At 55.5% G+C, this 26,706-nt stretch overlaps 2 protein-coding genes across 3 annotated transcripts in view; both read right to left on the bottom strand.

Annotated features, from left to right (window-relative positions):
- Positions 1-2,100: 2,100 nt before the first annotated feature.
- Positions 2,101-24,149, bottom strand: GPR78 (G protein-coupled receptor 78). The gene is given in 7 exon segments (XM_064581859.1): positions 2,101-3,529; positions 6,053-6,140; positions 6,686-6,773; positions 6,831-7,181; positions 7,183-7,264; positions 7,266-14,913; positions 16,850-24,149. Coding segments are annotated over 6 exon segments (834 nt in total). The 5' UTR covers positions 7,352-14,913; positions 16,850-24,149; the 3' UTR covers positions 2,101-3,390.
- A 1,674-nt stretch (positions 24,150-25,823) lies between these two features.
- Positions 25,824-26,706, bottom strand: part of TRMT44 (tRNA methyltransferase 44 homolog) — a 60,144-nt gene continuing 59,261 nt past the window's right edge. The window contains exon 11 of one of the 2 annotated variants that reach the window (XM_064584216.1): positions 25,824-26,505. In XM_064584216.1, the coding sequence (XP_064440286.1) occupies positions 26,303-26,505 (203 nt within the window). In that variant the 3' untranslated portion in view covers positions 25,824-26,302. The remainder of the gene's footprint in view (positions 26,506-26,706) is intronic. The other variant, XM_045881568.3, reaches the window with a different exon arrangement.

Raw genomic sequence — 26,706 nt, forward strand, 5'->3', positions numbered from 1 at the left:
CCCAGCCCCTGCCTGCATCGCCCACAGCCATCTGGGCAGGAATTCGAGGGGCCTGGGAGGAGGGAAGCCCAGGACCCTGGGCCCAAGGTGAGGGAAGTGTGGCCCCAGAGCCCCCCGCTCACTGTCTGCCCAGAGCCTCTCTCTGTTCCCAGGACCAGGACTGTTTGGGGATTTAGCCAACGCCTTTGAAGCCCCCCCTTCATGGAGCTCAGCAGGTGCTGACTCTGCCGTCCAGATGTGCCCACATCTGCCGGCCAGCCACTTGTCACAGCCCACAGCTGCAGTCCAGCCCCTGGTGTGCTCGCGCCCTGGGCCCTGGGGACAATGCCAGCTAGACACCTGGGTCCACATCCCAGCAGTCACCTGGGCCAGTCCCTCCCCTGCTAGGCCATCCACCCAGACGGTCTTTAGCATCCATGTGCCTTTATGGGACTCCTTTACCAACTGTCCTGGGTGGTGGGGAGGACCGACCCTACAGCCAGATGCCACTCCGCCCTAAGACTTTGGACAAGCCCCTTAACCTGGGGTCTGGGATTATCGTGACAGTGTCTGCAGTGGGGCAAACATCGGACAAGGGCCTCAATCCATTCCTGGCCCCGAGAACGAGCCACTTACTCCAGCCCATTGACTCTAGTTGCCCTTTTCGGCATCCGATGTCCCATGCCGCCCTCTTCCACCCAGACCGCAGCTAGTCCTTCCAGAAGTCTCTGGGCTTGCTCCAGCCCGGGCACTTTCCTTTGACTTTCCTGTCTGGGGTCTCCGCTCCAAGCTGGGAGGGTGAATTCAGACCCCACCCTTCCTGAGTGCCAGCTGATGGGTGCACATTCTCGGGGAGGTTTTCACCCTCCACCCCGTGTGCCAGGGGAAACATGTGAGTCTCCTTGCTGTCCCGTCTCGCAGGCAGGTTAGGTTCTCACGGACACTGAGCCTGCAGCCCATACATGGCCAGATTTGTGTGGGCATCTCCTATTACAGCCTTCATTGTGGGTTTGTTTTTTTGTCTGAGTGGTATATGGAATAATGATACTGTTTCAAACCAGTGGCATCTAAGATTTGGGAAAGAGAAAGGGTCATGTTAGCTATTGCTATTTTAAGGACCCAGTGGGTAGAATTTGGTAATCTGCTCTGGGACCTACCTCTTTCCTCCCCAATTAAGTTGGAAGGAACTGTCTCTAACCCACGTCTTCTTGTCCAAGAGAGGATGAGGACACCCCACCAAGTGTTTTGGCAGGGGCAAGTCCAGGCAGGTTAACCCTTTCCCAGGGCCAAGAGCTGTGTAAGTCCTCCCCCTTCCCTGCTCTGCCCAGCCGCCCATGGGATAATTGGCCAAGAGGGGCGGGGCAGCATGTGGCCAGACCTGAACCATCAGGATGGGACAAGGTGAACCAGCAGGATGCAGCCAGAGCCTGAGCCTGCAAGAGCTCAGATGCTCAGGCGGGCAGTGGAGGGACAGGACAAGCTGCTGCGGGAGAAGCCTCGTGGTGTCACGGAGAGAACACAGACTCTGCCATCCCGTATGGGTCGCTTCACCAGGTGGCTCACCCTGAGCCAGTGGCTTACTTCAGTGAGCCTGGGGCCCTCCACTGAGAAGATGCTGTTGCCCATCTCAGGGCTCACGGTGATGGGGGAAGTCCACCCCTCCTTTGGTGCCCAGCTGAAGGGTCAAGGCTCCTGGGTGCAGCACCCAGACCCCACCCCTCCCCAAGCTTCCTCTGGGACAGCCCTCGCCTCCCTGAACTTAGCGGGTCTAACTCATCCAGAGAGCTCTCCGGAACCAGCTCGGTGCTGCCTCTGCTGGGCGCTGGGGAGACAGTCTCATCACGAAGCCCCAGCCCGGCCTGGAGTTGCCAGCCCTGCGCAGTGGGGAGTGGTTCCTGCCCTGTGGGGTCTCAGGCCCTCTGGGAACCAGATGGGAGCTAGGGACCCCCCCCGCCCCCCGGCAGAGCGTGTGCTGTGCTGCGTGCCCTGGGAAAGCACAAAGTTTGCAGGACTGAGCCCCGACGGGGCAAGTCTAGTCCCACTCTTCTCGGAAGCCCAGCAGGGACCCACTTCCCCGGTAGCTGGCTTCGGGCTGATGCAAAGGCAGTACCTTCTCCTTTGCAGAGAAACAAGAGACCTTTGAATAAAATGTTTATTGATTCTCACAGCACTTGGGACATGACACCATTTGCAATACATTTAAGTGCACATGAAAAGGATCTTTCAAAATAAAAAAGACCACAAACCCAAGGTGAAAGATAACACAGCGAGTGAGAGAATGTTCTAGAATGCCCAGCATGGACACAACTAGTGGCCTTCACCCGGGAGGCACCTGTGCCTTGAGTGGTCTTCTAGAAAATCCCCTGGTGGCTTCAGGGAAGGCAGAACAGGAGAGAAGCGGTCACCGCCTGCGATGCGTGTTGTCTCTTCCTAGCTGTGGCATTTTCCAGGGGACAGGATACACATATTTCCTCGCATGGATGTAAGGCTTCTTCTCGCCCCAAGAGAAGTTCCCAGGAAGGAGAGAGGGTTCAGCCTGCGAGTTCACAGCCTGGCTCTGAGTTTCATGCAAGACAACAGAGACGAAACTTCCTTTGCAAGCACTGGGGTGCCCATGGGACCCCAGGCTCTAGGGCCACGTGCCGCCTGTGAACCCCCTCACACCTGCAATGGCCAGCCCAAAGCTGGAACGTGGCTTTCCTCGAACTGCCTGGGTGGTTTTTCTGTTGTTTTTAACTTCTTCCCGACCGCAGATCTAGTTATTATCATTCCTAAAAATAATTTGTTTTCTTTGAATTGTGCTTTACAATTTATAAGCACTTAAATATATCCTGCTTGCGGGGAGACATTGGAGAATCAGCCCAAAGCCACCAAATGATACCACAGGGGTTGGGAAGAACCTGTCCAGCTGGCTCCAGCAGGCTGTAAACTGTCCCTGATGCCCTGATGGGCCCCAAGGAGCTCTGTGTTTGTGTATCTACAAGGAAGGGACTCAGGACCTCGGCTGGGGGACCAGCACTGTGGGCTCTGCAGCCGCCCACGGGCAAGGCCCTCCCCGAGAGTCCATCCTACCACGTGTTGGGTCCCGCATCCTGCAGCCCAGCCCCAGTTCCGCAGGGGACGGTTGGAGCCCGAAGAGGCGAGCAAACAGCAATGGAGAGGGAACTGTGTCCATTCACCCCTCACACAACACACCCTTACAGAGGGCTTACAACACGCTGCGCACCATTCTAGTTTTGAACCGTGGACTGTAACAGATGTGCACACGGGTCCCGGACACTGCCCCGTGGGCCCATTTAGTGGCCATAACCGGGAATGCCCCACCCCACTGCCAGCCCGAGGGAAGCCCCAGCCTCTCTCGGCTCCCTGCAGTGCTGAGCAGAGTCGCTGCCATGGGGGGCAGCCCCACTCTCAGGAGCCGATTTGGATGCCGGCCAGGACCTGGGGGAAGGCCACGCAGGGGTCGGCCACGGCCCAGCCGTAGCTCAGGTACTTGCTCAGGATGCCCCAGGGAGGGCTAACAGTGACGAAGGACACAGACTTCACTAGCCTGTCCGGGAGCTGAGCAGGTGGTTCAGTGGCAGTGACCACGCCCACGTACACGCCCGTGCCCTAGAGGTTTGGGAGGTTCTAGAACCACAGAGAGTACAGGCGACAGCCTTGCCGTTACAAGCTGAGTGGCTCTGTGCACGCTCTCCGAGCCTTAGGCTCATGTCTCCAGTGAAGGGCATCGGGGGACTGAGCTTGGGAATAGCACAGCCGGGTTAGTGTGTGGAAATTGCTGCCTGGCTGGTACCCCCCACGTCAGAAGCAGGAACGAAATCAGAGCCTCACGGCCACGTGCGTGGATGAGATTCTAATGTGGCGGGTGGTTTAACCCGTAAGCATTCATATACGGAGGGGTGTGCTGTTCCTCCCGAAAGAGTCTCTCTCCCCCTGCAAGGTGGTGCATTTGTCCTGGTCATTTTGTAATTGCTACAACTATGTTAGAGATCTTCTCTGGGGAATTGTTTTCAGAACCGTGATGCATTGTTAGATTCTTCTGTGGACACCTTGAAGGTGGATTTAACCTGCTTAGAAATATCACAGAGTCACCTTGAGCCCAGCAGTGGTGGTGTGGATGAAGAAGGTAAAGGAGCTGGGGACACGGTGATTTTCCCTTTCCGTTTCTTGGGTATCGCCCTGGGGTTTTATTGATTCACATGCCAGAGTGGATTAAGGTCCCAGGTGTGCAGTCTGGGGTGGGGTGGGGGTGCAGATGAACACAGAGCCAGGGTACTGCTCCCAAATTCAATCCTTCAATACCCCTCCCTCACTGGAGACACCTGCCTGCCCCTGTTGACCTGCATCTTCTGCCATCAGGACAAAGAGCCCAGCGAGGCAGGACTCACCTGGAACCCAGCACAAAGCCCAGCACGCAGGAGGCGCTCAGCAAATGGTGAGTGAGCGAAGAAGATGCACCGCCTCGTGAGCACTCATGACAATCATAAGAGGCTCTATGTTATCTTATCCACAGTTCCCACAAAGGGTTTGGTGACATGCGTCACAGAGAAGAGAGCGTGAGCAGTCTGTCACCGAGTGCACACAGTGGAAACTGGGCTGCCAATGAATGCACTAAGGCTCTGCTCTCCTGCCACACACGTGTGTGCATGCGTGTGCACATGCACGCTCACATATACACACACGGGTCCTTGCACACCTAAATGACATAAAAGTAAAAGCTAGCGATCAACATACTGTGGTTGAGTAACCCAGGCTCCCTCGTTATTCATTTACAATTTCAAAAGCAAATACTGAAGCCGGGTCACATGAGGGAGCTCTTGAAACTCCAGCACCCACCCCTGCACACACACACACACACACACTCACATGTGTACACGCATGTGCACACAGACACCATACCAGATGAGATTGCTGGCTCATGGGACAACGCCACGGTTGGCCCTGCCCATGACTGCACACATGCAGTTTAAGAACATGAGACACCGGCCAGGTTTCGTGTGAAGAAGCACAATGATGCCTGTGATCCATGAGAAATCCACCCTGTCCCGGGGCCAGATAGGTGGGTGGCCAAGAGCCATGTGACTCACATCCTGAGCATTGATTCCAAAGGAGCTTGACAGGGTGGACAGAGCCCACTTCATTTGGCACAGACGCTCCAGAAGCCTCCCCCAACCCGTGGGAACCATGGGTGCCCTCCCTATCACGCTTAACAAACCAAATGACCTGAGGAGGTAGACAGCCTGAACAGACAAGTCGACCTCCCAGTGCATCCTAGAGCCTCCAGGAGATGCTTGCTGGAACAAACTCAGGAGTCTGGCACCCTGCCCAGTGCCCCCTCTGGCCCTTGGGTAGGCAGCCTGGGCCAGAGGCTGAGAACCATCAGCTCCTTCCAGGAGCCACTTCCCTCAGGGTGTCCTTCTGCCTCGGCCCAAGATGGGATGTGGGGACCACCCAGGGAGGCTGACCACAGCAGGGGCCTGGCCACGGAATGAGAATCCCAGGAATCCCGCGTCAGGAATATAGAGCCAGCTGCTCTCACCACAGGACTGTGACCGTGACAGCCACTGGGCCCCTTACATGCGGTCTCCCCCAGTCTCCTACCAGCTCCAGGCCAGGGTCTCCAGGGAAAGGGAGGGGAGGAAGAGCTCTGGGTGAGTGTGACAGTGGCCTTGGCCGGGACTGGCCGCAGGATCCCCGAATCCATGCCCAGGGGATGCTGAGTCTGAGGCCGGGGTTGATCCCAGACCACTAAATGGTTTTAAAGGCTTCCTAAGATTGGAAAGAGTCAGATGCCAGCTCAGACAGACCCCGCGCCTGCCTGGCCCAGCCTGTCTCCCTGGACAGGGACAGCTTTCTCATTTATAGCAAGGGTGTGGGGCCAGTGCTGTGTCTGTCCTAGGGCCTTTGACAAGAGCTGGGGTGAGGCCCCAGCTGCCTCAGGTGTCGAGGAAGGACTTCCCTCCAGGTCCCCAGCAGGGAGACCTCAGAGGCCTGCCTGCCTGCCTGCCTGGCTGAGGCCAAGCCCACATCTCAGCAGCTCCCAGGACAGGGGTCTGAGGGCCAGGCCCACCTAGTCACAATGTATGCGGCTAAGCAGATGACGAAGGACCCGATGAAGATGCCGATCTGCCTGGCAGCCACCAGCCATGGTGCTTCTGCTCACTGAGGCAGCGTTGGGGGGACAGAACAGAGGACACAAGTCAGGGCACGTGAGGGGTGGGGACGAGCTCCTGGGGGCGGGGCAGAGGCAGATATCGGGGGAGGGGAGTTGGGAGGAGGGGCAATGGGTAGCAGGGACACCAGCTAGAGATTCCGTGGGCAAATGCATGCCAAGTGGGGAGCAGACAGAACCCGGCAGACCCTCCCCAAGACCTGAGACCTCAGATCAGACAAGGGCACTGGGGGAGCAGGGCAGAAACTGGAAGGAGTGTTCAGATCCACACCACCTGCCTGGAAGAGGAGTGACGGACTCTTCCCACGGTGGGGGGGGGGGCGCCACCGTTCTCTGGTGGCTCAGACCTCACAGCTTGTGCAAAAGCTCACTGTGGGCACATACTCCACAGGCAAACGCAGACACTAAGAAGCACCTGGCCCTTCCAGTGTGTGGACTCACTGAGCGTACAAACAAGCAGATGCAGAAACCTGGGAGCTGCGTGCAGGGGAAGCCACACAGCGAGGGAACCCCTGGGGCAGGTGCTGGTGCCTGCGGCTGGCTCAGGAACCAGCCGCCAGTGGGGAGCGCAGGAGTGGGTGCAGCCCTCTGGGCTGGGTGGGGACTCGTGGCCGACTACCTGGGATGCAGGTGCATGAGCAGCACAAGCCCCTGCATGGTGTCAACATCAAAGTGCCGGCAGTGGCTCTGGGCCACCCATAGCATCTTGAGCCAGGGGAGGCCGAGCACAGGGAACAGCAGTGCAAAGCCAGCAGCGTGGAGCTCGGCGGGGCGCCGGCAGGGGAAGCAAGCAGGACCCGTATGGCTCTACAGGGGAGCCATGAGCAGGAGAGCGCAGAAGACCAATGACTGTCCCCACACCTAGGCCATCCGGGCAAACATGGTGGAGTGGGAAACCCACCGCCAGCCACCGGTCTGCATTCAGCGCCGCCCTGCTAAGTACAGAGTTGGACTCCAGGAAGGTGTCCAGGAAGCCTGCGGCCTGGTACACGCTGGGCCCAGATGGCGGCCGCCCGCGCAGCTTGCCCGAGCAACATGAAGGGCATGCCTAGCGCCGCCGGCAGCGGGCAGCCCAGGGACAGGTTCACCGGGAAAGCGCGCAGGGCGCGCACGCCGCTCGGCTGTCTAGGCGCCGCAGAGCAGCACCAGCGCGCTGGACAGCAGCGACACGGCCAGCAGCGCCTCTCCCGGGCCCATGGCGCTAGCGGCTGGCCCTACGCCCCGCCGAACAGCGGCGGCAGGGGCCCGCGCTCATGGTTCCGCTCGGGCCGCAGGCGGGGAAAGTGGCGCGGCGGACGGGCGCGCTCTGGGAGTCCCGGAGAGCCAGAGCCGACGCCACGGCTCGGAGCGGCGCGCGGAAAGCGGTGGCAAGCTCTGGGTCCCCGGTGGCGGGCCAAGCGCGCTGCGCTGCGGAACTGGGAGCGGTCGCGGGCGGGCGGAGCGCGACGCGGCCGCACGGGTCACCTCCTGCGGCGCTGTCCAGGGTGCTGAACGCGCTCGCGGGCCCCGCGCCCCGCGCCCCGCGCCAAGGCGTTTGCGGCCCTGGCCGGCGGCTGAATCTAGGCGGGAGGGTGAGGGGAGCTGGAGTCACGGTGGTCTCTGCAGTCGCCTTGTCTTTTCTTCCCTCCACGTGCAGCGGCTGGAAGGAGCTCCATGCGTTCTGCCCCAGACCAGGACGGTCCTTACAATGGTCACACCTCCTACTCCAGAGCCTCCTGGCGGTGACTCACAGGCCGTGGGATGCTAAAAAGCTATCTGCTTCTCCCCGGTTGTGTTGACCCTTTCCGAGCACCTCCCCCTCTCCTGCGCTGGCACCAAACTGGAGTGACCCAGCGGTATGGGGGCGAGTGGAAGCAGGGAACCAGGAGACTGAGGGGCAGGGAGCTGTGCTGGATGGGCAGAGGGAGCTAGAGGAAGAAAGCATCAGGGCGCCTGGATGGCAGTCCTCTTCCCAGCCCCAGCTCAGGGCCAGGGAGTGGATCTATGTTTGTTGAACCAAGAAGGGCAGCAAGAAGTGGAAATGAGAGGAGAAATGAGGGAAGGAAGGAGATGAAGAAGGAAAAGTAAAGAGGAAAGGAAGAAGAAGGGGTAAGGGAGAGAAAAGCAAAGAGGAAGAGAGAAGGAAAGAGGGAGAGGCTGAGAGGCGTGGTTCCCTGCTTGGTGTAATATGGAACTCCCTTTGGAGCTGAGCTCTGCCTCTCCAGGTGGCTCTTGGAGTCCCTGGGAAAGGGGGTCTGTCTCTCTCTCCTCCTCTCCTGCCCCCTGGGCTCCTGAACCTGTAGGAATCTTCCAATCCCTTCAGTGAACAGTTGTCAGGACAAGAATGGAGGGAGGGCAATTGGAAGCTGCCAGATTCCAGGAAGTTTTTTTGGCACTTTCTCTTTTTGGCAGCCCCTACATAAAAGGAGCCAGAAGGCAGACCCTCACCCCATCTTTCCCCGGCCCCACTCACCTGCTCTCACCCAGAGGTCCTGCAAGCCTAGCCCTCTCCCAGGGACAGAGGATGGCTAGTGGGGAGGTGGCTCGCCTTCATGGGGGTCTCCCTGGTGCCAGTGCTAAAAGGACTGAAGAGAATGCAGGTGGCTGGGGGAATGAGGGGACAACCTGCACTGGTTCCATCACCCCAGCCACATGGCCTTGGGCAAGTCACCTCTTGGGTCTCCTTTTCTACTATGTGTAACAGGGATACTAATAACTATCAATTGCACCTGCCTTACATGGTTGCAATTAGGATTAAACTAATAAATATACATAGAGAGCTTCAAATAGTGCCAGGCACACAGTGAGTAGTCAGAGATGTCTGCCTTTATCATGACTCCATTTTATAGTTGGGGACAGGGCAGCTCAGATAAGTCAAGTATCTCTTCCAAGGTCACAGAACTAGAAACCAGGGGCTCTGGGAATCAAACTCGGTCCTTCTGGCTCCCACCCAATGTCCTGTCAGCCCTCCACATGGCCTCCTACAGAGAGGCCAAGACCAGTCTCCATCCTCTAAACGCAGCAGCTTCCTCTCTCACTCTCTCTCCCACTAAATGCTTTCAGATCCAAGAGAAATTCTCATCAGATCAGACCTTGTCTAAAACCAGAACCATAATGTCAAAGCCGTCCCTCCTGACTTTCCAGAGAAGAGTAGGCAGCTCTACAACTCCAGGGGTCGGCGGGCACAGTGAAGGTGGCCAGGACAGCATGGCCGCAGGGGCTCCCCCAGTCCCGCCAAGGCTCCTGAGTGGCCATCTGTGGATCGGCGGATCAGTGGAAGCATTAGATGCTTCATGGGGAGACTTTGATCCAGCCAGTGACAGCAGCTCCTGAACCCTCTGAACGTCTCCACGGAGACAGATTCCAGGCAGGTCGCTTGCAGGGACAAGAGCATCATTCCAAGACATGAGCGCAGGAAAGCTTTGCCGGTCAGCGTTATGTAAAGACAGGCCATCTGTTCACCCACAAACAGTTCTGGTGCCCGGCATGCATAGGGGATTGTGCCAAACAGGACACAGACTGCAGAGACTAACAAGCTTTGATGCTCACACTTTGATGAGCAGGGAGATCGGACAACATAAGATCTGAAACATAAGCTCACTGACCTCCTATAAGAAATAATGATCTTATTTTTTTTAAGATTTTACTTATTTATTTGAGAGAGAGAGAGTGAGTGGGGGCAGAGGGAGAGGGCGAGGGAGACAAGCAGACTCCCCGCTGAGCAGGGAGCCTGACTCAGGGCTCGATCCCACAACCCTGAGATCATGGCCTAGCCGAAATCAAGAGGTGGATGCTCAACCCACTGAGCCAGGTAGGTTCCCCAATGATCTGATTTTTTAAGACAAATGAATTGTATCTATTGTAATGAAATACTGTCACTTGTGAACCAACTCATTTCCACAAACTTGCACTGGAAGTTTGTTATGTGCACTCAGGGAGGGGAAAAATATGTGTAAGGAGAGAAAAGAACAAGTATTAACTGAGTGTATTGAATTTTACTTAATTTTAAGCATATTTCATGATTGAGCTTATCTCATTTAACCGTATTTATTTCCCACCACAGCCCCCCGGGGATGAGTATTCCTGCCTCAATTTCTCCTACGAGGAGACAGTACAGAGCACTTGGCTCTGACTCAGCAGCAGAAGCAGCCTCATGCAAGCCCAGGACTGGATTGGGGCTGGAACAGCAGTCTCGGCGAGCGTGCGGAGGAAGAGGCCTTGGTCTCCAGGCTGACGGATCCAGGAAGCCCGAGGGGGCTGTGCGGAGCAAGTATTCCAGGCATGTAGGTGTGGGCATCCATGGTCACAGCAGCAGAAGGAGCCAGCACACGTGGCTGGGGCGGGATTCGGAAGGGCTTCCAGTGGGCATCCAGCGGCCAATGAAGAATTTGGGGGCAATGTGGCAGCATTCAGTGTTACTGAGCAGGGGCGGGACCTTCCCGGAACCAGTGCTGAGCTTTGCCATGGAAATGCGCATCCCAGCGAGAACGAGCAGGAGGGCCCTAGTGGGGGCCACACCCTTATTTTGGGGGTACTTTTTTAACGTGCTGAAAATATTTAACATTTTAATTTTTTCCCCCTAAGATTGGAAGATAAATGGATCAGACCCTGCATGCCACCCTGCAGAGGGTTTAAATTTTTCATCAGGGATGAGATTCAAAGGTAAGGATAGTAACTGGTATTCTATTGATGAGACCACAGGTTCTCAAACCCAGGGAGAGGGGGGCAGCCCAGCCAGCGAGATCTGAGACCGGAGGCTCGGGGGTGCGTACACAGCAAATGTGTACTCAGATCCACCAGGATGCTGCCTCCAGTCATCTGCTTTCCAGGCAAGCACCCCAAAGGAATAATGAGAAATGTCAGCAAAAGTATTGGCTCACACACATGCAGGGAGAGGAAGGCGGGAAAGAGAGAGAAGTGGACGAGTCAGCGGACAGCAGGAAGCTGGTCAATCATTACTGTATCCCCACAGCAGAGCGGGATGCAGCCACTCACAGGCGTCCGCGGGATTCCGCCTAGGGTGTGTTGTTCAGTGGAAACCACGGGAATCACGTGGCGATCTCGGCTCTAAGCGATGTCTGGAAAAGGCTGCGTGCCACGCGCCAGACCACCATGGCGGTCAGCTGCGGGCAGCGGGATTATGAGCGCTTCTTCTGTTTCTTCGCCCTTTCCGATAACTTCCGCATTTTCTGTAGGAGCATGAGCATGTGAAAATCAGGAAACCGCTCAGGAAGAAAGATCCAGCTGAAATCCTCTGTCAAAACTCTGAGCAGGGCTGTGCTTTTCCCACCTCAAGCTCCGCCCCCATGACTGACTGGTTAGTCCGCTTTGGAACATCTTGGTCTTGTAGAACCCTGAGCTTCCCGCCAACCTGTCCAGGAGCGGGACGAAGGGAGCAGAGAGAGGAAAAGATGGGTGAAAATTCCTCAGGCTTGCAGAGGGGTGGCAGGTGCTAAGGCGGTGACCGGATGGGCTTGCCTCCGACACCACACTCATCGTCATCAACAAGACCTTCCAGTCTGTTCCTTAGTGAAGCACAAAGAATCTCCAAAGCACCGGAGGCCCGGCATCCATGCATGCAGGACAGAGACAGGAGAAGCCAGAAGCTGGACGTGACCCCGGCGGGACAGAGGCTGTGGCAGAGGGAGGCCCAGGGCTCCGGGGCCCCCCAGGTGGCTCCTGACCCAACCTGGGTCTCCCCAGAGTCAGGACGACAAGAGTCAGGCCAAGAAGGGGCAAGTACGAGATAACTGGATAGTGCGGACAGGTTGGCAGGAAGCTCGAGGCTGTGGACTGGGACAGGGATAGGCGTGAGAAAAGCTCAGTGGCAGGCTGTGTCAGCCAGGTCTGTCCTGAAGGCTGTGGGATGGCAGCCAAGGGCTGTGGCCGGCACGGCAGGGGCTATTTGGATCCTTCGGTCTGGCGGCCCTGGAGGCCTTTGGAGTCTTGCCCTGTGCAACCTGGGCTCCTGCTGCCAAGACCTCTGGGAGGGAGAGAGCCCCACCCTGCGTGAAGAACCCCTCGAGATGGAGCAAGGGGGGTCTCAGAGTGGTCCTGCAGGCAGCCAGGGGCCCCCGCCTACCTGGGCTGCCTCCATTCGTCCAGCGACCCCATAGCCTTCAGACCACACCACACCCTTCACCTGGTTTTCCCACTGAAGCACTTGAAACTCAGGGCCACCTGCTCGGGATGCCCGCTGCTCTCCCACCCCACCCTTCCTCCAGCAAGAGTCAAAAGGAGACCCCAGAGCCTCCTCCTTCGTAAAACACAGGAACAGAAAGATTTCCCACGGGGCTGGCAACCCATCTCAGGGTCAATGGGTGCAAGTTTGTCTTCGGACAGTGGGGGAAGGCACGGGGGTAAGGAGAAGGTTTCTGGCTTGGAACCATTTGAGCCCGTCCACCTCTGGCCCGGCCCAGCCCTACAGCATCGACTGCTACCCTACCTGCCACACAGGGCCAGTCCGGCCAAGCCTGCCAGAGCCCGAGGGCGGCCAGCCCAGAGGTCACCAGGGGGCATGGTTGCAAAGCCGTTGGCCTCCAGCACAGCCCCATACCCTCGCTGCTGGCCACCTGCAGCCAGGATATGCATGCCTGGAAACTTCTGGGCCGTCTCTTTGCCACTCTTCCAGCGCTGGAGGCCCTCCTGGGAGGGGCGGCTAATGTGGGAAACAGCTGGTGGAGAGGCTCAGCCACCCTGGGCATGGCCGCTGGGGTGGCGCCTGGCTCTGGGCTGTGGGGCTCAGCCCTGGCCCTGCTGCCTGGGATCTGGGCCAGGCCCCAGCTCTGCGATCCTGGGATGCCACGGCATGCCCTGGACCACGCTGGATCCTGTCACTCCTTTCACAGGTGAGAAACTGGGGCCCCGAGGGCTCTAAACTTCCCGTGCATTTCTCACTCAGTCCTCACGTCTACCCTGGAAGGAAAGGGGTAGCATCTGCTTACAAAGCTGAGGAAGCCGAGCCTCCACTAGAAGAGCCAGCCGCCAAGGCCACAGGCGAGTTAGGACGAGCTTCTGGGTCCCTGTCACATTCATTCCACATGCGTGTCCTGGGCACTGGCTCTGGGTTGGCCCCGGCTGGGCCTGGGGGCATGGACGCAGAGGCGCCCCGGTCCCTGACCTCCGCGGCCCACGGCAGTGACGTGGGCACAGTGGGGAGACACTGGAGGGCCGGGGTGAGCCCCTCGACCAGCTGCAGCTCTGCCTAGGAGGATTTTGTTGAACACTTGGGAATCTCTCCACCGGGTCGGGGGGTGAGGACGCCCCCAGGCCACACACATCCTATTGCCTGTAGGCCACACGCAGACCACGCCCTGCGAGTTTCCTGGGGACCCCAGGGATCCTCTTCTCGCACCCCCTCGGGTGTGGACCTGCCAGGGGTCTGTTTGGTGGGGGCTTGACTCTGATGGGCCTCACAGCTTGGTCACCCACGCCCCCAACCTCCCTCGTCCCCCTGCAGGGATCCTCCTCAGTCACGCTCACTGGGGTGGCTCCCCCTCCTCCTGCTCAGCACAGATGCAGGGCCTGTCTATCTCCTTGGACATCAGCCTTCACTTGGATACCTCCAGGAATGGGGAGCTCACTTACTTGCAAGGTCACCCACCCCCTACTCTAATGTTTTGGACATTCTTCCTCTTAACCTCAGGTCTTTGTACAGACTGTTCCCTCTGGCCGGAGTATTATCCCCGCTCCACCCCGTGTCCACTGCTCACACTGGCTCTGACCCTCCTTCAGGTCTTCCTCTAGGAAATCTCAAACCCTTCCTCAGTCTGGGGACCTGTCTTGCAGGGACCCCAACAGTCCCATGCCCTGTTATGTCACCACTACGTAATGTGAGTTACCTGCTCACATTTGGGGCACCCCTCTAAACTCTGGGGGCCAAGGACTACATCGTGGCACCACCATGCCCCCATGCCAGGCCTTAAGCCGACCCCTGAAGTCCCCATTACTAATTCACATTCTCCCCGAGAGAGCCACACAGAAAGTCATTTTCAGTCGGAAGAGAGCCAGCTTCCCTGGCTGCACACTCGCATCCCCTCCCCAGAGGAGTGGGCATCGGTAAGCCAGGGGCTAAGCAGACGTTGGCCACCAGCAATGCTGTCCTTCCAGTCAGTGTACTGAACAATCGTTTATCGGCCCAGTTTTATAGATAGGGGACTTGAGTCTCAGGTTTTTAGTTGATAATGAAAATCAAGACAGCAATCAGGATTTGGCTCAGCTAAATGGGAGAGAAAACCCAAACGAGCAGAGAAATAACGTAGAAGTTTTGTCTCTCCTGTAGGAAAGTCCAGAGGAGGGACATCCAGGGCAGAGGCAATGGGCAGTCACATGATCATCCAGGACCCTAGCTCTGTCCTTTTGTTCTGCCCTCTTACAAGTGACTTACATCTTCAAGGTCACCTCTTGGTCCAAAACTGCTGCAGGAGCTCCAGCCATCACATCCAAATTTCAGGCAGAAAGGAGAAGGAAGAGGAAGGGAGGGAGAAAGGATATATACAAATAACCCAACCCCTTTGAACATTTTGTGGTAGCTCATTCAGCAACTCCCATTACCTCTCTTTGACCACGCTGGGCTACAAGGGAAGCTGGGACATGGAGTCTTTCAATGAGCACATTATCACTGTGCTGATCACTTGCCGTTTTGCTCTCAGCCTCATTCCTGCTCCATGTGATGGGGACATGTCTCAGGCAAGTTAGGCTCCAGCGGTGGGAGATGTGGCTGGGGGAGAGGAGAAGCAGACTCTCTGCTCTTTCCAGGTTCACACAGCCTCTCTAGACACCTGTGGTAACAGAAGTGACAGCCTCGGTGGTGGTCCCAGCTGGCCACAGGCACAGACATGGGCTCAGCCCGCCGGCGTGGGTAGCCCTGATCTCGGGGCATCACCCTCCTATCACTTGCTCCTCCAGCCTTTCCAACACTCTGTGACCAGCACCTTGTATTAAATCCTCTCCGAAGTCCCTGAATGGGTTTCTGTTTTCCAGACCGACAGTGGCATGGGATGAAATCGGGTTGTATCAGAAAGAAATCAGGGGAGCAGGCAATGAATGGACAGCTCAAAGTCTCCCCTAGCCCCACTGGGGAAACAAAGGCCCCAGGCCCACCTCCCTGCAGTCCCCATTCTGACTCATTCCCTTATTAGGACGGAAGGCTGCACTTTGCATTTAGCTTTGCTCAATTTATGGCTGAACCTAAAACATGGAATTTCCCTACCATCGCAATCTCTGGTGTTCTGTGCACTCACAGAATGTCAGGCCACTGCCCCTGGTCATGAAAAATGAGACCAGAAGAAGAAAGGCTTTCCCCATGCCCATCGGCAGAGAAGGTGGCTCGGGCATGGGAATGTCGTCCCCGGAGTGAATTGACCAAGAATAGAGAAGTTAATTTCTTTAAAAAAGATGCCGGCTCTGTGTCATCAGGCTCTGGGTTACAAATAGATTTTGAACATATTACAAGAAAACTCTACCTTCCTAGAAGATATCTCCAATTGCCTGTAGATCCTTGGAAACTCGACGGCCAGCCCAGCCTGACATGATTGCTCAGATGCTCCTAGGAGTGACCCCTGCCCTCTCATCGGTCAGGCCGCAGCTGCGCGAGCAAAGCCCTCCGCCTTGTTGCCCATGGAGAGACAGGCCTCAGCCCTTGGTAAGTGTACTTTTAGGTTCTTCGGCTACCTCCGGGGGCCGAAAACCAGCCACTCAGCCGCTGAATCCACAACACGTTTGGACTCAGATGTGTGGGCACCGTGCTGGACTGGGAGGGGGGACACCGGGCTCAGGTGACCAGGGCCCCTGTCCCAATAGGATGAACATTCTCTTGGTAAGTGTGAAATAGTGGACAAGCAAGAACCAGGGTGCAGAATGAGCAGGCCACCATCACACCTGGGTCCACGGGACCTGGAACCTCTGTGCCTCTCCTTCCTCATCACAAAGCAGGTGTGAGGGCGGGAGCAGCTGTGGGCATGGCCAGCTTCTCCCAGGACAGAGTGTGGCTCGGAGGCCCCTGGGGAGCTCACGGGCTCATCCACAGTGGGCTGAAGGTGCCTCCCAGGAAGCTCAGGCCAGAGGCTGAAGCCGCTGACCAGGGTCCCCCGTGGAGGCGCCTGGCAGAGAGACCGTGCAGGGGTGTGGGTGGGAGTGCCGGCCAGACTCAGCCCCAGGAGAGTGCAGACAGAGCCCGGCCGGGACCCTGTCCTCCCGCTCCTGGCCACAATGTCCTGCAGGGCCCCTCATCATTGTCCCCCAGCCACCTCCCCCTGCCAGGTGGGGCAGGACAAGCGAGAGGCCGAGTAGGAGGAAATGGCCGGGAAATTAGGGAATGGCTGCCCCAGAGCTGCATCTGAAAACTCCAGGTGCCTTCCCGTGCCTTGGGCCTCCCCCAACGCGTGCTGTGGCCGTGGCCTCCTGCTTCCAAAGGCGCAGCATGCCGCGTGTGGAGCTGCTCGCCAACGTTGGCCCCGGGGCCGTGCCGCCTTCAGAACCGGGAGCGCTCTGTCCTCGAGTGCCAGGAGGAACAGCTGGGGACCCTTTCCAGAAGGGTCCATTCAGTCGCTTACCCTGCCATTCAACGCCCTGCGCTGGGTCCCCAGGACAAGGCAGGGCGCAGGAAGGGCACAGACTTGGTGCTCCTCTGTCCAGCGGTGGGGCTCGGGCACCCGTCCCATGGGGCTGTTGATCGGACAGAATGACAAAACCCCCATTCCAGCGGGGTGTGCTTACCATCTGGGCCTGCACATCAGCCGTGCTCAACACGCTTGCAGAATACAGCTGAGTCTGAGATGAGCAGGTGGTCCTACAGGTGGTCTGGGGGGCAGAAGCCAGGGGAAGGGGGTGTCGCAAGGCCTGGCTGGAAGACAAGGTCCCGGGGCAGGGGGCAGGCCCCCTGACTCTCCACCCTGGGTGGTGTGCTGGCAAACCTGCTCCCAGGAAAGCCAAGAATGAAGACCCCTGATCTATAGCCCTTGCCAGCTTCCATGGTGCAAATACGCCTCTCTTGGCTGATTCCGAGCTGTGGACCATTTACCAACTTCTCCCTGCATTCCTGAGTACTTAACAGTGTGCTTTCCAGAAGATAAAGGCCACGCCCCAGCAGCTCCCCCCCAAGCCATTTGTCCAGAACATCCCTCCACCTGACCCCCCAACTCTGTGACTTGCAGCCTTCATGAGTCCCAGATTCCTTGAGGGGTCCAGGTCGCCAGAGGGCCTGGGACCCCTGCCCCAGGGCAGGACCCCTCCCAAGAGGAGACTCCTATTTTCTTTGTGTCCCTCCTGGATCCAAGGGAAGGAGACACACCTGCACCGAGGCCCCCCACACTGTCCCAGGCCCCGGGCTGACACTCGCACTGGGAGCCCATTTCACAAGTGAGGAAGTAGAGGCTCCGAGGAGTGAAGGGTCTCCACTTGGGCTTCACGGCAGAGCCAGGATCCCAGCTGCCAGCCCACGGGCTCAGCCAACCCGCCATCCGACCCTGCCACCCCGCCAGTCAGCTACCTCCACTCTGGGCTGCTCGGTCTCGGCAGCCGCCTAGGTTCCCACTATCCCACTGCTGCCCCTGCCCTGGGGAGGGTCCCCAGGCAGCCAAAGCCCCCATGTCTACCCACAGGCCAGAGCCCGCCGGGGGCAGCCCTGCTGAGCCACCTGCTTCCAGCCATGTCTGTGATGACCAAACCCTTGGATGGCTTCTGGAGGCCCTCTGGGCCGAGGGTCAGCTTCCCTGACTCGGTGTCCAGGGAGGAGAGGGACCCACAGCACGGATGCTCATTGGACACATCGCTCGGGGCTTGCGGGCACTGCAGAGACTTTAGTTCTCCCTCGAGAGCTGAGAAGTCCCTTGAGAGCTGAGAAGCAGTGCTGGTGCATGAGAGACCTGTTTGAAAAGGACACACCCGTCTCATGTGTCACAAAGAGACAGGGCTCAAGGGGAGCAGGGAGGACCACAGCAAGGCGAGAGTGGGCAGCTGGGCCTTGCGGGTGGGCACGGCCCCGGTGAGAGGTCGGGAGGCTGGATGCGGGGCATCTGGGAGCAGAGCCGGATTCCCAGCCTCAAATTCCAACCTTCTCTCTGCCTGGCTACTGCTGGGTCTCCTTTCAGGCCTCACGTCCTGGCCCCCAAATCCATGGGAGCCCTGTCGCAACCTCCCCCCGCCTGCACATTTCCTCCTCCCGCCGGCCTCCTCCTGACTGTGCTGGGGGCCGGACTATTTGCAAAGGCAGGTTTGCTGCAGTCTGCACCGGGAGGCGGTGCTCCCGGAGGGCGGTGCTCCCAGAGGGCAGGGGCCATGCCTGCTTCCCCGGCCCCGGGAACCTGGCAGAGCTGCGCTAGGGCTGGATCGCTGAGTTCAAACTGTGGAAACTGCCCATTGCTTCTGTGCAGTACGGGACAGGTCATCTTGGAACACCTCCGCTTGGCCATTTAAGAGTCACCCGAACAGCTTTCGGTAGCTTGTTTTTTCATTGCAACATAATTAATGAGCAGTGTTATGTTCGTTTCCGGTGGACAATATGGTGACTCAGTTCTGTACATCACCTCGTGCTCATCACCAGCGTGCTCCCTAACCCCCATCACTTCTTTCAACTACCGCCCCACCCACCACCTCTCTGGTGACCATCTGTTCGCTCTCTTTAGTTAAGAGTCTGTTTCTTGGTTTGTCTCATTTTTTCTTCGTTCATCTGTTTTATTTCTTAAATTCCAGAGATGAGTGAAATCATATGGTCTTTCTTTCTCTGACTTATTTCACTTAATACTCTCTAGTTCTATCCATGTCATTGCTTATGGCAAGATTTCACTCTTTCTGATGGCTGAGTAATATCCCATTGTATTATTTATACCACATCTTCTTTATCCGTTCATCTGTGGATGGACACTTGGGCTGCTTCCATATCTTGGCTATTGTAGATAATGTTGCTATAAACATAAGGGTGCATATGTCTTTTCAAATTAGTGTTTTTATTTCTTTGTGTAAATACCCAGTAGTAGAATTTCTGGGTCATAAGGTAGATCTATTTTCAACTTTGAGGAACCTCCATACTGTTTTCCAGAGTGGCTGCACCAGCTTGCATTCCCACCAACAGTGTAGGAGGGTTCCCCTTTCTCCGCATCCTCACCAACATCTGTCATTCCCTGACTTGTTGATTTTAGCCATTCTGACAGGTGTGATGTCGTGTCTCATTGTGGCTTTGATTTGCATTTCCCTGATGATGAGTGATGTTGAGCATGTTTTCATGTGTCTGTTGGCCGTCTGGATGTCTTCTTTGGAGAAATGTCTGTTCAATGTCTTCTGCCCACTTTTTAATTTGTTAAAAAATGATTATTTGTTTTGGGGGTGTCGAGTTGTATCAGTTCTTTATATATTTTGGATACTAACGCCTTCCAGAAATGTCTTTTGCAAATATCTTCTCCCATTCAGTAGGCTGTCTTTTTGTTTTGTTGATTATTTCCTTTGCTGTGCAGAAGCTTTTATTTTGATAAAATCCCAATAGTGTGAATAGAGACAGAGATCACGTACCTTGCGAGTGGCCCCACCCCACAAGCAGTGCCACACTGGGGTTGGAAACCATCCATACAGTGCGAGCACATGGCCAGTCTTCCTGTCTGGCCCACCTCCTCCTTGTATCCACCTGACACAGTTCCCAAACATCCGTTTGCCTCAAGCATTGTTCTCAATTCCTCCGACAGCTCAGGGGATGCTCTGAGCCATCTCATGGGCTAGTCCTTGGTGCTGCCCAGCCCCAAGCCCCCTGTGTCCTTGAGTGAGCCACTCACCTCTGGGTGGCGATGTGAGCTGGGCTGGACTCCCCTGTCCTGCCTGCCCAGCATCCAGCCCACAGTTCGGACCAGACTTTACCTGGGGACTCAGACTTACCATTGGCCACTACCTTGGTGAGGTATGGGTCAGGGACCTCCCCTTCCCTGCCTGGCAGAGGGGACACACAAGACCCAAGCCAAGTTACCCACTGCTCTCTCCCAGGACAGTACTTCTGGATCTACTGAGCACAGTGCACTCATGGTGAAACTGTCCCAGAAGTCACACTGAGTTACTCCCGCCTCCCTGGGCCCTACTCTGGCCCCACCCTCCCACCCTCTTCAAAGTCTGGATCCTTAGCCTCTCCCTGGCTTCTGTTAATGGCTTGATATGCTTCCAGCACATTCTTCTTTGGCTTAAATTATCCGGAGCAGGTCCCATTATTTCTAAATGAAGAACTCTGATGGACCCACAGGGGCTAAGGGCCTCTTTCGATCTCAATTCCAGGTAATCCCCCTGCTCAAGAATGTCCAGTGGCTCCCCACTGTCTACAGATAAGACCCCATCCCTCAACTCGTCAGCCTGGGATTCCAGGCCCCACCTGACTGTTCAAGCCTCATCTCCCATAATGCATCTCCACACACCTGACTACAAAGACTTGCCTCTTTCCTGTTCTCAGCTTAAAACTTCTCTGTCAGGACCTTGCAAATGCAGTCCACCTACAGAGATGGTACTGTCTTAACCAGCATCCAGGGAGGGTGGGGCCAGGGGCAAGAGGCTGGTGAGTCTAAACAAAGCAGAAGAGCTAGGACTTGGCCCCAGGCAGTCAGGTTCTAAAACCTGTGCCTTAACCACTAACCTTAAATGACTCCCATGAATGAGGGAGCCACGGGAACCAGGAAGCAGTAGAGCCAGCCCAGGAGGGGAGCAAAGGGAGTTGCAGAAACTTGCAGTTAAGCAGGGGCAACCTAGCCCGGTTGGAGCTGTAGGTAGAAGGCCCCAGGAAAGAGGTTTAATAAAGGACCAATAGATAACCTGTTGCACTTGGCCACAATGAAGGGAGTTTAGAGATAAGTTAGTGGTAAGTACATGAAAAACCAAGCAAATGAAAAACGCAAGGCAAGTGCCAACTCCAGGCAAGTGAGAAGGCTGGAAAGACAATATAATCATGGTCTATTGTGTGTCCATAGGTCAGGGGCATATACTAGGTCATCACACCAGCAACACTGAACACTGACTAAACCAAAACTGTGCTGCAACTTCTGGGAGAGGGCATGGAGGGGAGGCAAAAGAAGAAAAATCCCCCTCTTCCATAGGAGGAAGTCAGGAGTAGTGTCTTTCAGTTAGGAAACAGAAATAGCAGCACTTTTCAAGTGGGGGAGGGAAGATGCCATGGCAGACACACACCCATTTTGCCAATACCCAGCAAGGCTGAACATTTTGTGAGATTTTTACCTAGCAAAGCATCAATATTTTCCATAAACTGGGTATTTGGTCCTCCCTGTTTGGATCCCATGGAGCCCAAGAGGGAAGATGTGTCCTGAGGTTTGCCAGACTAAAGGCAATAAAGAACTGGACAGTCTGAGCCATGAGGATGTCTTTTCTGGGGCCTCTGGAACATTCTTCCCAGCATTCAGAGAGCCATAGCCAAGAGTGTGGATACCTGGGAACCATGGCAGGGTATGGCCCTGAGAAGCTAGGTCTAGACCTGCTCCCTGATGACCCCAGTCTCAAGAGCAGACCTGAGAATTGGCCCCTCCCACAAAGCGAGACCCTGCCTCATCCCACCTGTCCAGGTTTTCCCTAGCAGAAGAAGACAGGTGGCAAGCTCAGAAGAGGTTCCCAGCTCCTGGACCCCACGCTGGGCAGAGGGTGTGGGTGATGCAGCATGCATGGGGAATGGAAGAGAGATTTGCAGGTGGGCAGACCCGGGGCCAGCCCTGGCCCTGCTGGGTGCTGCAGTGGGCCCCAGGCAACACCAAGTCTTCCTGAGCTTCTGCTTTCCCTGCTGTGTTAGGGGTGCCCCCTACAGGAAGCCAAAGAGTACTGGAAGGGCTCACATGAGTAAAGCCCAAGCCAGTCACATGGGGACCACACAGCCTTCACATCTCTGCATCTTGGGTCCATCATCTTTCTTAGCTTGGCATCTGGAGGAACTTGGCAAATGTCTGACAAGTGAATGAATTGATGAGTGGATAGGTGGGTGAATGAATGAAGGGCTAGAACCAGGCAGCCAGGCTCCTGGTCCAGGAGTCTCAATGGCATCCTTGCTGCTACCTTCAAAAGACCCTCCAAGTAGCTTTCACTTCTTTGATTGTGAAATTCTATCATTTGAACAAGAGCCCTCCTTCAGAAATCGCCGGGAGGAAGACAGTGCTCCCTGGCTCTCAACATTTCCCTTGCACTGTACAGCTGATTGCACCCGGCTGACTCCAATCTGAGAAGTATGGGAAGATGGAATGAATTGTCAGTGTTCTGGATGCATCATCCGAGACCCCAGACTAGAACTTAGCAAAGCTTGCAAAGGCCTCAACTCCGCCAGCACTGAGCACCACATTCTGTCCCGCTGTGGCGGTCCCCACCCTCTCTCTGCTCAAGGCCAGGGGCCTGCTGAGGATGCACCCCGGCCCTGCGGGTCTCCCAGCCAGCTGTGAGCACAGAACATGCTTCTGCTGCATGGCCCGGACCCCGCGCCCCCGGCCTGCCGTGGAGGAGTCTTTGCGTGGCACTGGTGCCTGCGGCCTCATGCCACTTGACCCCCAAACTCCCTGCTTCTCCTCTGTGTCCATGTTTTCCATACTAGGTCTGTCACTACCCTCTTCAGAAAATACAGAGTTCTCAGGGCTGGCCGGGTGCCTGCCTGTCCCTTCTCCTTCAGGCCCACGACCGCGCTGTCCACACGGAACTCGCTGCAGATTTTCCCGCTCACCCTGTTCTTGCTCTCGCCATCTTTACCTTCTCATAACCTACTAGTTTCACCGCATATCCAAATTCTTTTCAAACTCAGGTTGAAGAACTGCACAGAAAATCTTGGCTCCTTCCGTCCTGGTATCTTGGTGTCCATCTGTTGCTGAGAGACTCCTTGAGAGATTAACTAGGGCTTATCTTACCTTTTCTCCTTCTTTCCTTTTCATATTTTATTTCTTCTTTACAAGCTGCTCTCACAGTACGTGGCCAGGGACTTGCTTAGAGTCATATTGGCAATCAAACCCCTGAACTTTGTCTTATCAGAGCACACATTGGGTCTCACTCTCCTGGGGGCCGGGCGGGGCAGGCGTCTGCACAGTCACCCGGGCCCCTGGGCTTGGGGACGTGTGTGTCAACATCCAGCCAGTGGAGAGAGAGAAGGATAAAGCACAGCTCTTCCCAGCTACTCAGGCCCGACTTCCTGGAGCTCTCTGGTGCAAAGAGCAAGGAAGGCAGAGTCCGGCGGGTACGGCTTGCAGACCCAGCTCTGCCATTGTGAGTCACTTCTCAGCTTCCCTGAGCCTTGGTTTTCTAAGTGTTCTTCAGGAAAGACTACAGACCCTAAGGGGTGATGGGCACAGAGAGTGTGAGGTGTGGTCAGGTGTGACTGAGTGCCACGTGGGCATGGAGACAGGAGGGAGGAGGGAGAGAAGGAGAGGAGAGGTTGGGGGGGGGGAGGAGGGGACGGAGGAGTTGTGAGGGGTGGAGCAGCAGGGAATAGCTCCCCCTGGAAAGCTCTGGAAGCTCGGAAGTTCGGAAGCTCAGCCAGTCTCAGAAACCCTGCTTCAGGCTGCCAGGGGGAAGGAGAGGGAGCCGGCAGGTAGGGAGTTTTCGGGAAGGGAGCAGCTCCTGGGGTTGGGCACCTGGCTGAGGGCAGGGAAGGGAGAAGGGGGCACTGCACAGGGGCGAGCGCCCAGCACTGGGCCTCCATCTGCTGGCCACACGGGCCATTCCCCGCTGTCTCCCAGGCACCCACAGCACTAACAGTGGGGTGGCGGGAGCCCATAGGTGCCCAAACCTTCCTCTCCCAATCCAAGGAGCCCAAGGCTCCAGAGCAGGGGACAAAGCCGATCACTGTGTCCTGTCTTCCCACTGCCTGGCACTGGACTCAGCGTAGCTCCAGGAGATGTGCAGCAAGTCAGGCTAACCAAGACTGAGGAGGGGACCCCTGAGAACCAGAAAGCCTCCAGACACATCCTAAAGAGGAAGGAGCTTGGAACCTGACACCATAGGCTGCTCCTGAACCCCCAGGCCCACTCCTGAGCCGCCCGTGTGTGCAGCTGGTGTAAATAGGATGCCAGGACTAAGGACTCCGCTGAGTGGAGACCACCTCCCTGGACCCAGACTGGCCACTGGGTGGTGCACACAGGACAAGTCACATCCAAGACTGGAAATGGAGCTGATGTTAAAGACATTAAACCTCGACCCAAGGAGGCTGCTGGAAACTGTGGGGAAACTGTGGGTTGGACCCAGCTGGATCCATCTCCCGTTACCACAAAAATATGGACATTCTCCACAGTATTTAAATAAGACAGAATATTCTAAATGTCCAGGATACAATCCAGAAGTACTTGGCATACGAAGAACCAGGAAAATTTCAACTTGCGTGGGAGGAGACCACCAACAGATAGAAATGCCAAGATGACTCAGACATCAGCACTGTCTGACGAAAACTTGAAAGCAGGATCATAAAAATAACCCAGGAAGGAAGCATGAACACAACTGAAATGAAAGAAAAAGGTAAAAAAAAAAAAAAAAACTCAGCAAAGGAACACAAGATGTAAAGAAGAGCCAAAGGAAAAACATAAGGCTGAAAAATATAGGAATCAAAATTTAAAACTCATCACAGGGGCTCGATGGCCAGAGAAAAATAACAGAAGAAGAAGCCAGCGAAAATTTGAAGATAGAGCAACAGAAATCATCCAGTATGAACAAAAGAGAACAAAAGAGGTTAAAAAATGATCACAGAATCCAACACCCTTTCATGACAAAAACACCCACAAACTGGGAACAGGAGGGAACTTCCTCCACTTGATAGAGGACGTGCACAGAACAGCCGTGGTGACCCTCATGCCCGACAGTGCAAGGGCTGGGTGCTTCCCTGAAGATCAGGAGCACAGCCACTTCTGTTCAACGTTGTACAAGGGCTCTAGCCAGGGGAGTCGGACCACGAAAGGAAATTACAGGCTCCAGATTGCAAAGAAGAAGTAAAAGTCTCAATTCACGTGTGACATGAACTTATATAGAGAAAACTGCAAGATAGAAATGAAAGCAGAGCTAAATAAATGGGAAGACATTGTGTGTGCATGGAATGGACGGCTTGCTATTTTGTTAGGACGGCAATACTCCCCAGATGGAGCTACGGCTTCCATGCAATCCCTAACAAGAGTCCCATTGCCTGGCTTGCATAAATGGATATGCTGGTTCTAAAATTCACTTGGAATTGAAAGGGAGCCCAAATAGCCAAACAACCTCAGAAAAAGGAGAACAAAGTGGGAGGATGCACGTCGTTGATTTCAAAACCTACTACCAAGCTAGTGTCATCAGGATAGACACAGACCCGGGCACTAGAATTGAGAGTCTGGAAATGCACCCATATAGGTGTATCCAATTGACCTTCCACAGGGCTGGCGAGACCATTCAATGGGGAAAGAACCATCTTTTTAATAAATGGTGGCAGGACAATTGGATATCCACATGCAAAAAATCATAAATTTGGACCCTTACCTCACACCATATATAAAATTTAACTCAAAATTAACCCGAAGAATTTAATGCAAAAGCTAAAACCATAAAACCCTTGGGAGGAAACACAGGTGTAAGACTTTGTGACCTTTGATTTGACAGGTTTCTTAGATATAGAACTGAAAGCACAAGCAAAAAAAGAAAGATCAATTGGACTTCATCAAAATTAAAGAGTTCTGCTGCAAAGGACATTCCCAAGAAAGTGAAAAAGGAAAAAAACACACAGAATGGGACAAACTATTTGCAAATCATGTATCTGATCAGAGTCTGGTATCTAGATTATGACAATAAAAAGACCAATAATCCAATTTTAACACGAGCAAAGGATATGAATGGACACTTATCCAAAGAAGACATACGAATGCCCAGCAGATCCATGAGAAAGTGCTCCATGTCCCTCAACACTGGAGACACGTGGATCCAAACCACAGTGACACACCATCCGACAACTACGAGCACGGCTTTCACGGGAAACAGAAAGTAGCAAGTGTTGACAAGGACACGGGGAAATCGGAACCCCCATGCATTGCCAGTGGGCAGGTAAAATGGTGCAGTCGCGGCAGGAAACAGTTCTGCAGTCCCTCAAAAATCACAAATAGAGTTCCCTGGACCCAGAAATTACACAGCTACATACATGATTTGGTTCAAACCGACTTGAAAGCACAGGTTCACCCAGACCCCGGCACATGGGTGCTCACGCAGCATGATTCACAGTAGCTAGGCGGGGGAAGCAGCGCGCATGTGCACCAACCCACGAACAGAGCTTTTAAATGTGATGTGTCTGCACAAGGGAATGCTCCTCAGCCACTGGAAGGACACGAGCCGCAGCCTTGAGGATGTGGAGCTCCGCGGAAGAAGCCGGGCACTACAGGCCACGTGTCCCTGGTCTCGTCCATATGCAATGTCCACACCGGGCAGATCTGTAAAGACAGAAGGCAGATGAGGGGCTCCTAATCTGGGAGGGGGCTGGGGCTGAGGGCTCACAGGTAAGGCGTTTCTTCCTGGGGCGGGTAGGAATGTTCTGGAAGCAGACTAGTGATGCCCAACATTGGGAATATACTAAAAACCATTAAACTGTACACTTAAAAAAGGGTGACTTACATTATGTGAGTTTCGTCTCA

This window comes from Mirounga angustirostris, unplaced genomic scaffold, assembly GCF_029215605.1.
Source record: "Mirounga angustirostris isolate CCGP_5_RB_7025 unplaced genomic scaffold, mMirAng1.0.hap1 SCAF_2, whole genome shotgun sequence".
NCBI classification, from domain to species: domain Eukaryota; kingdom Metazoa; phylum Chordata; class Mammalia; order Carnivora; family Phocidae; genus Mirounga; species Mirounga angustirostris.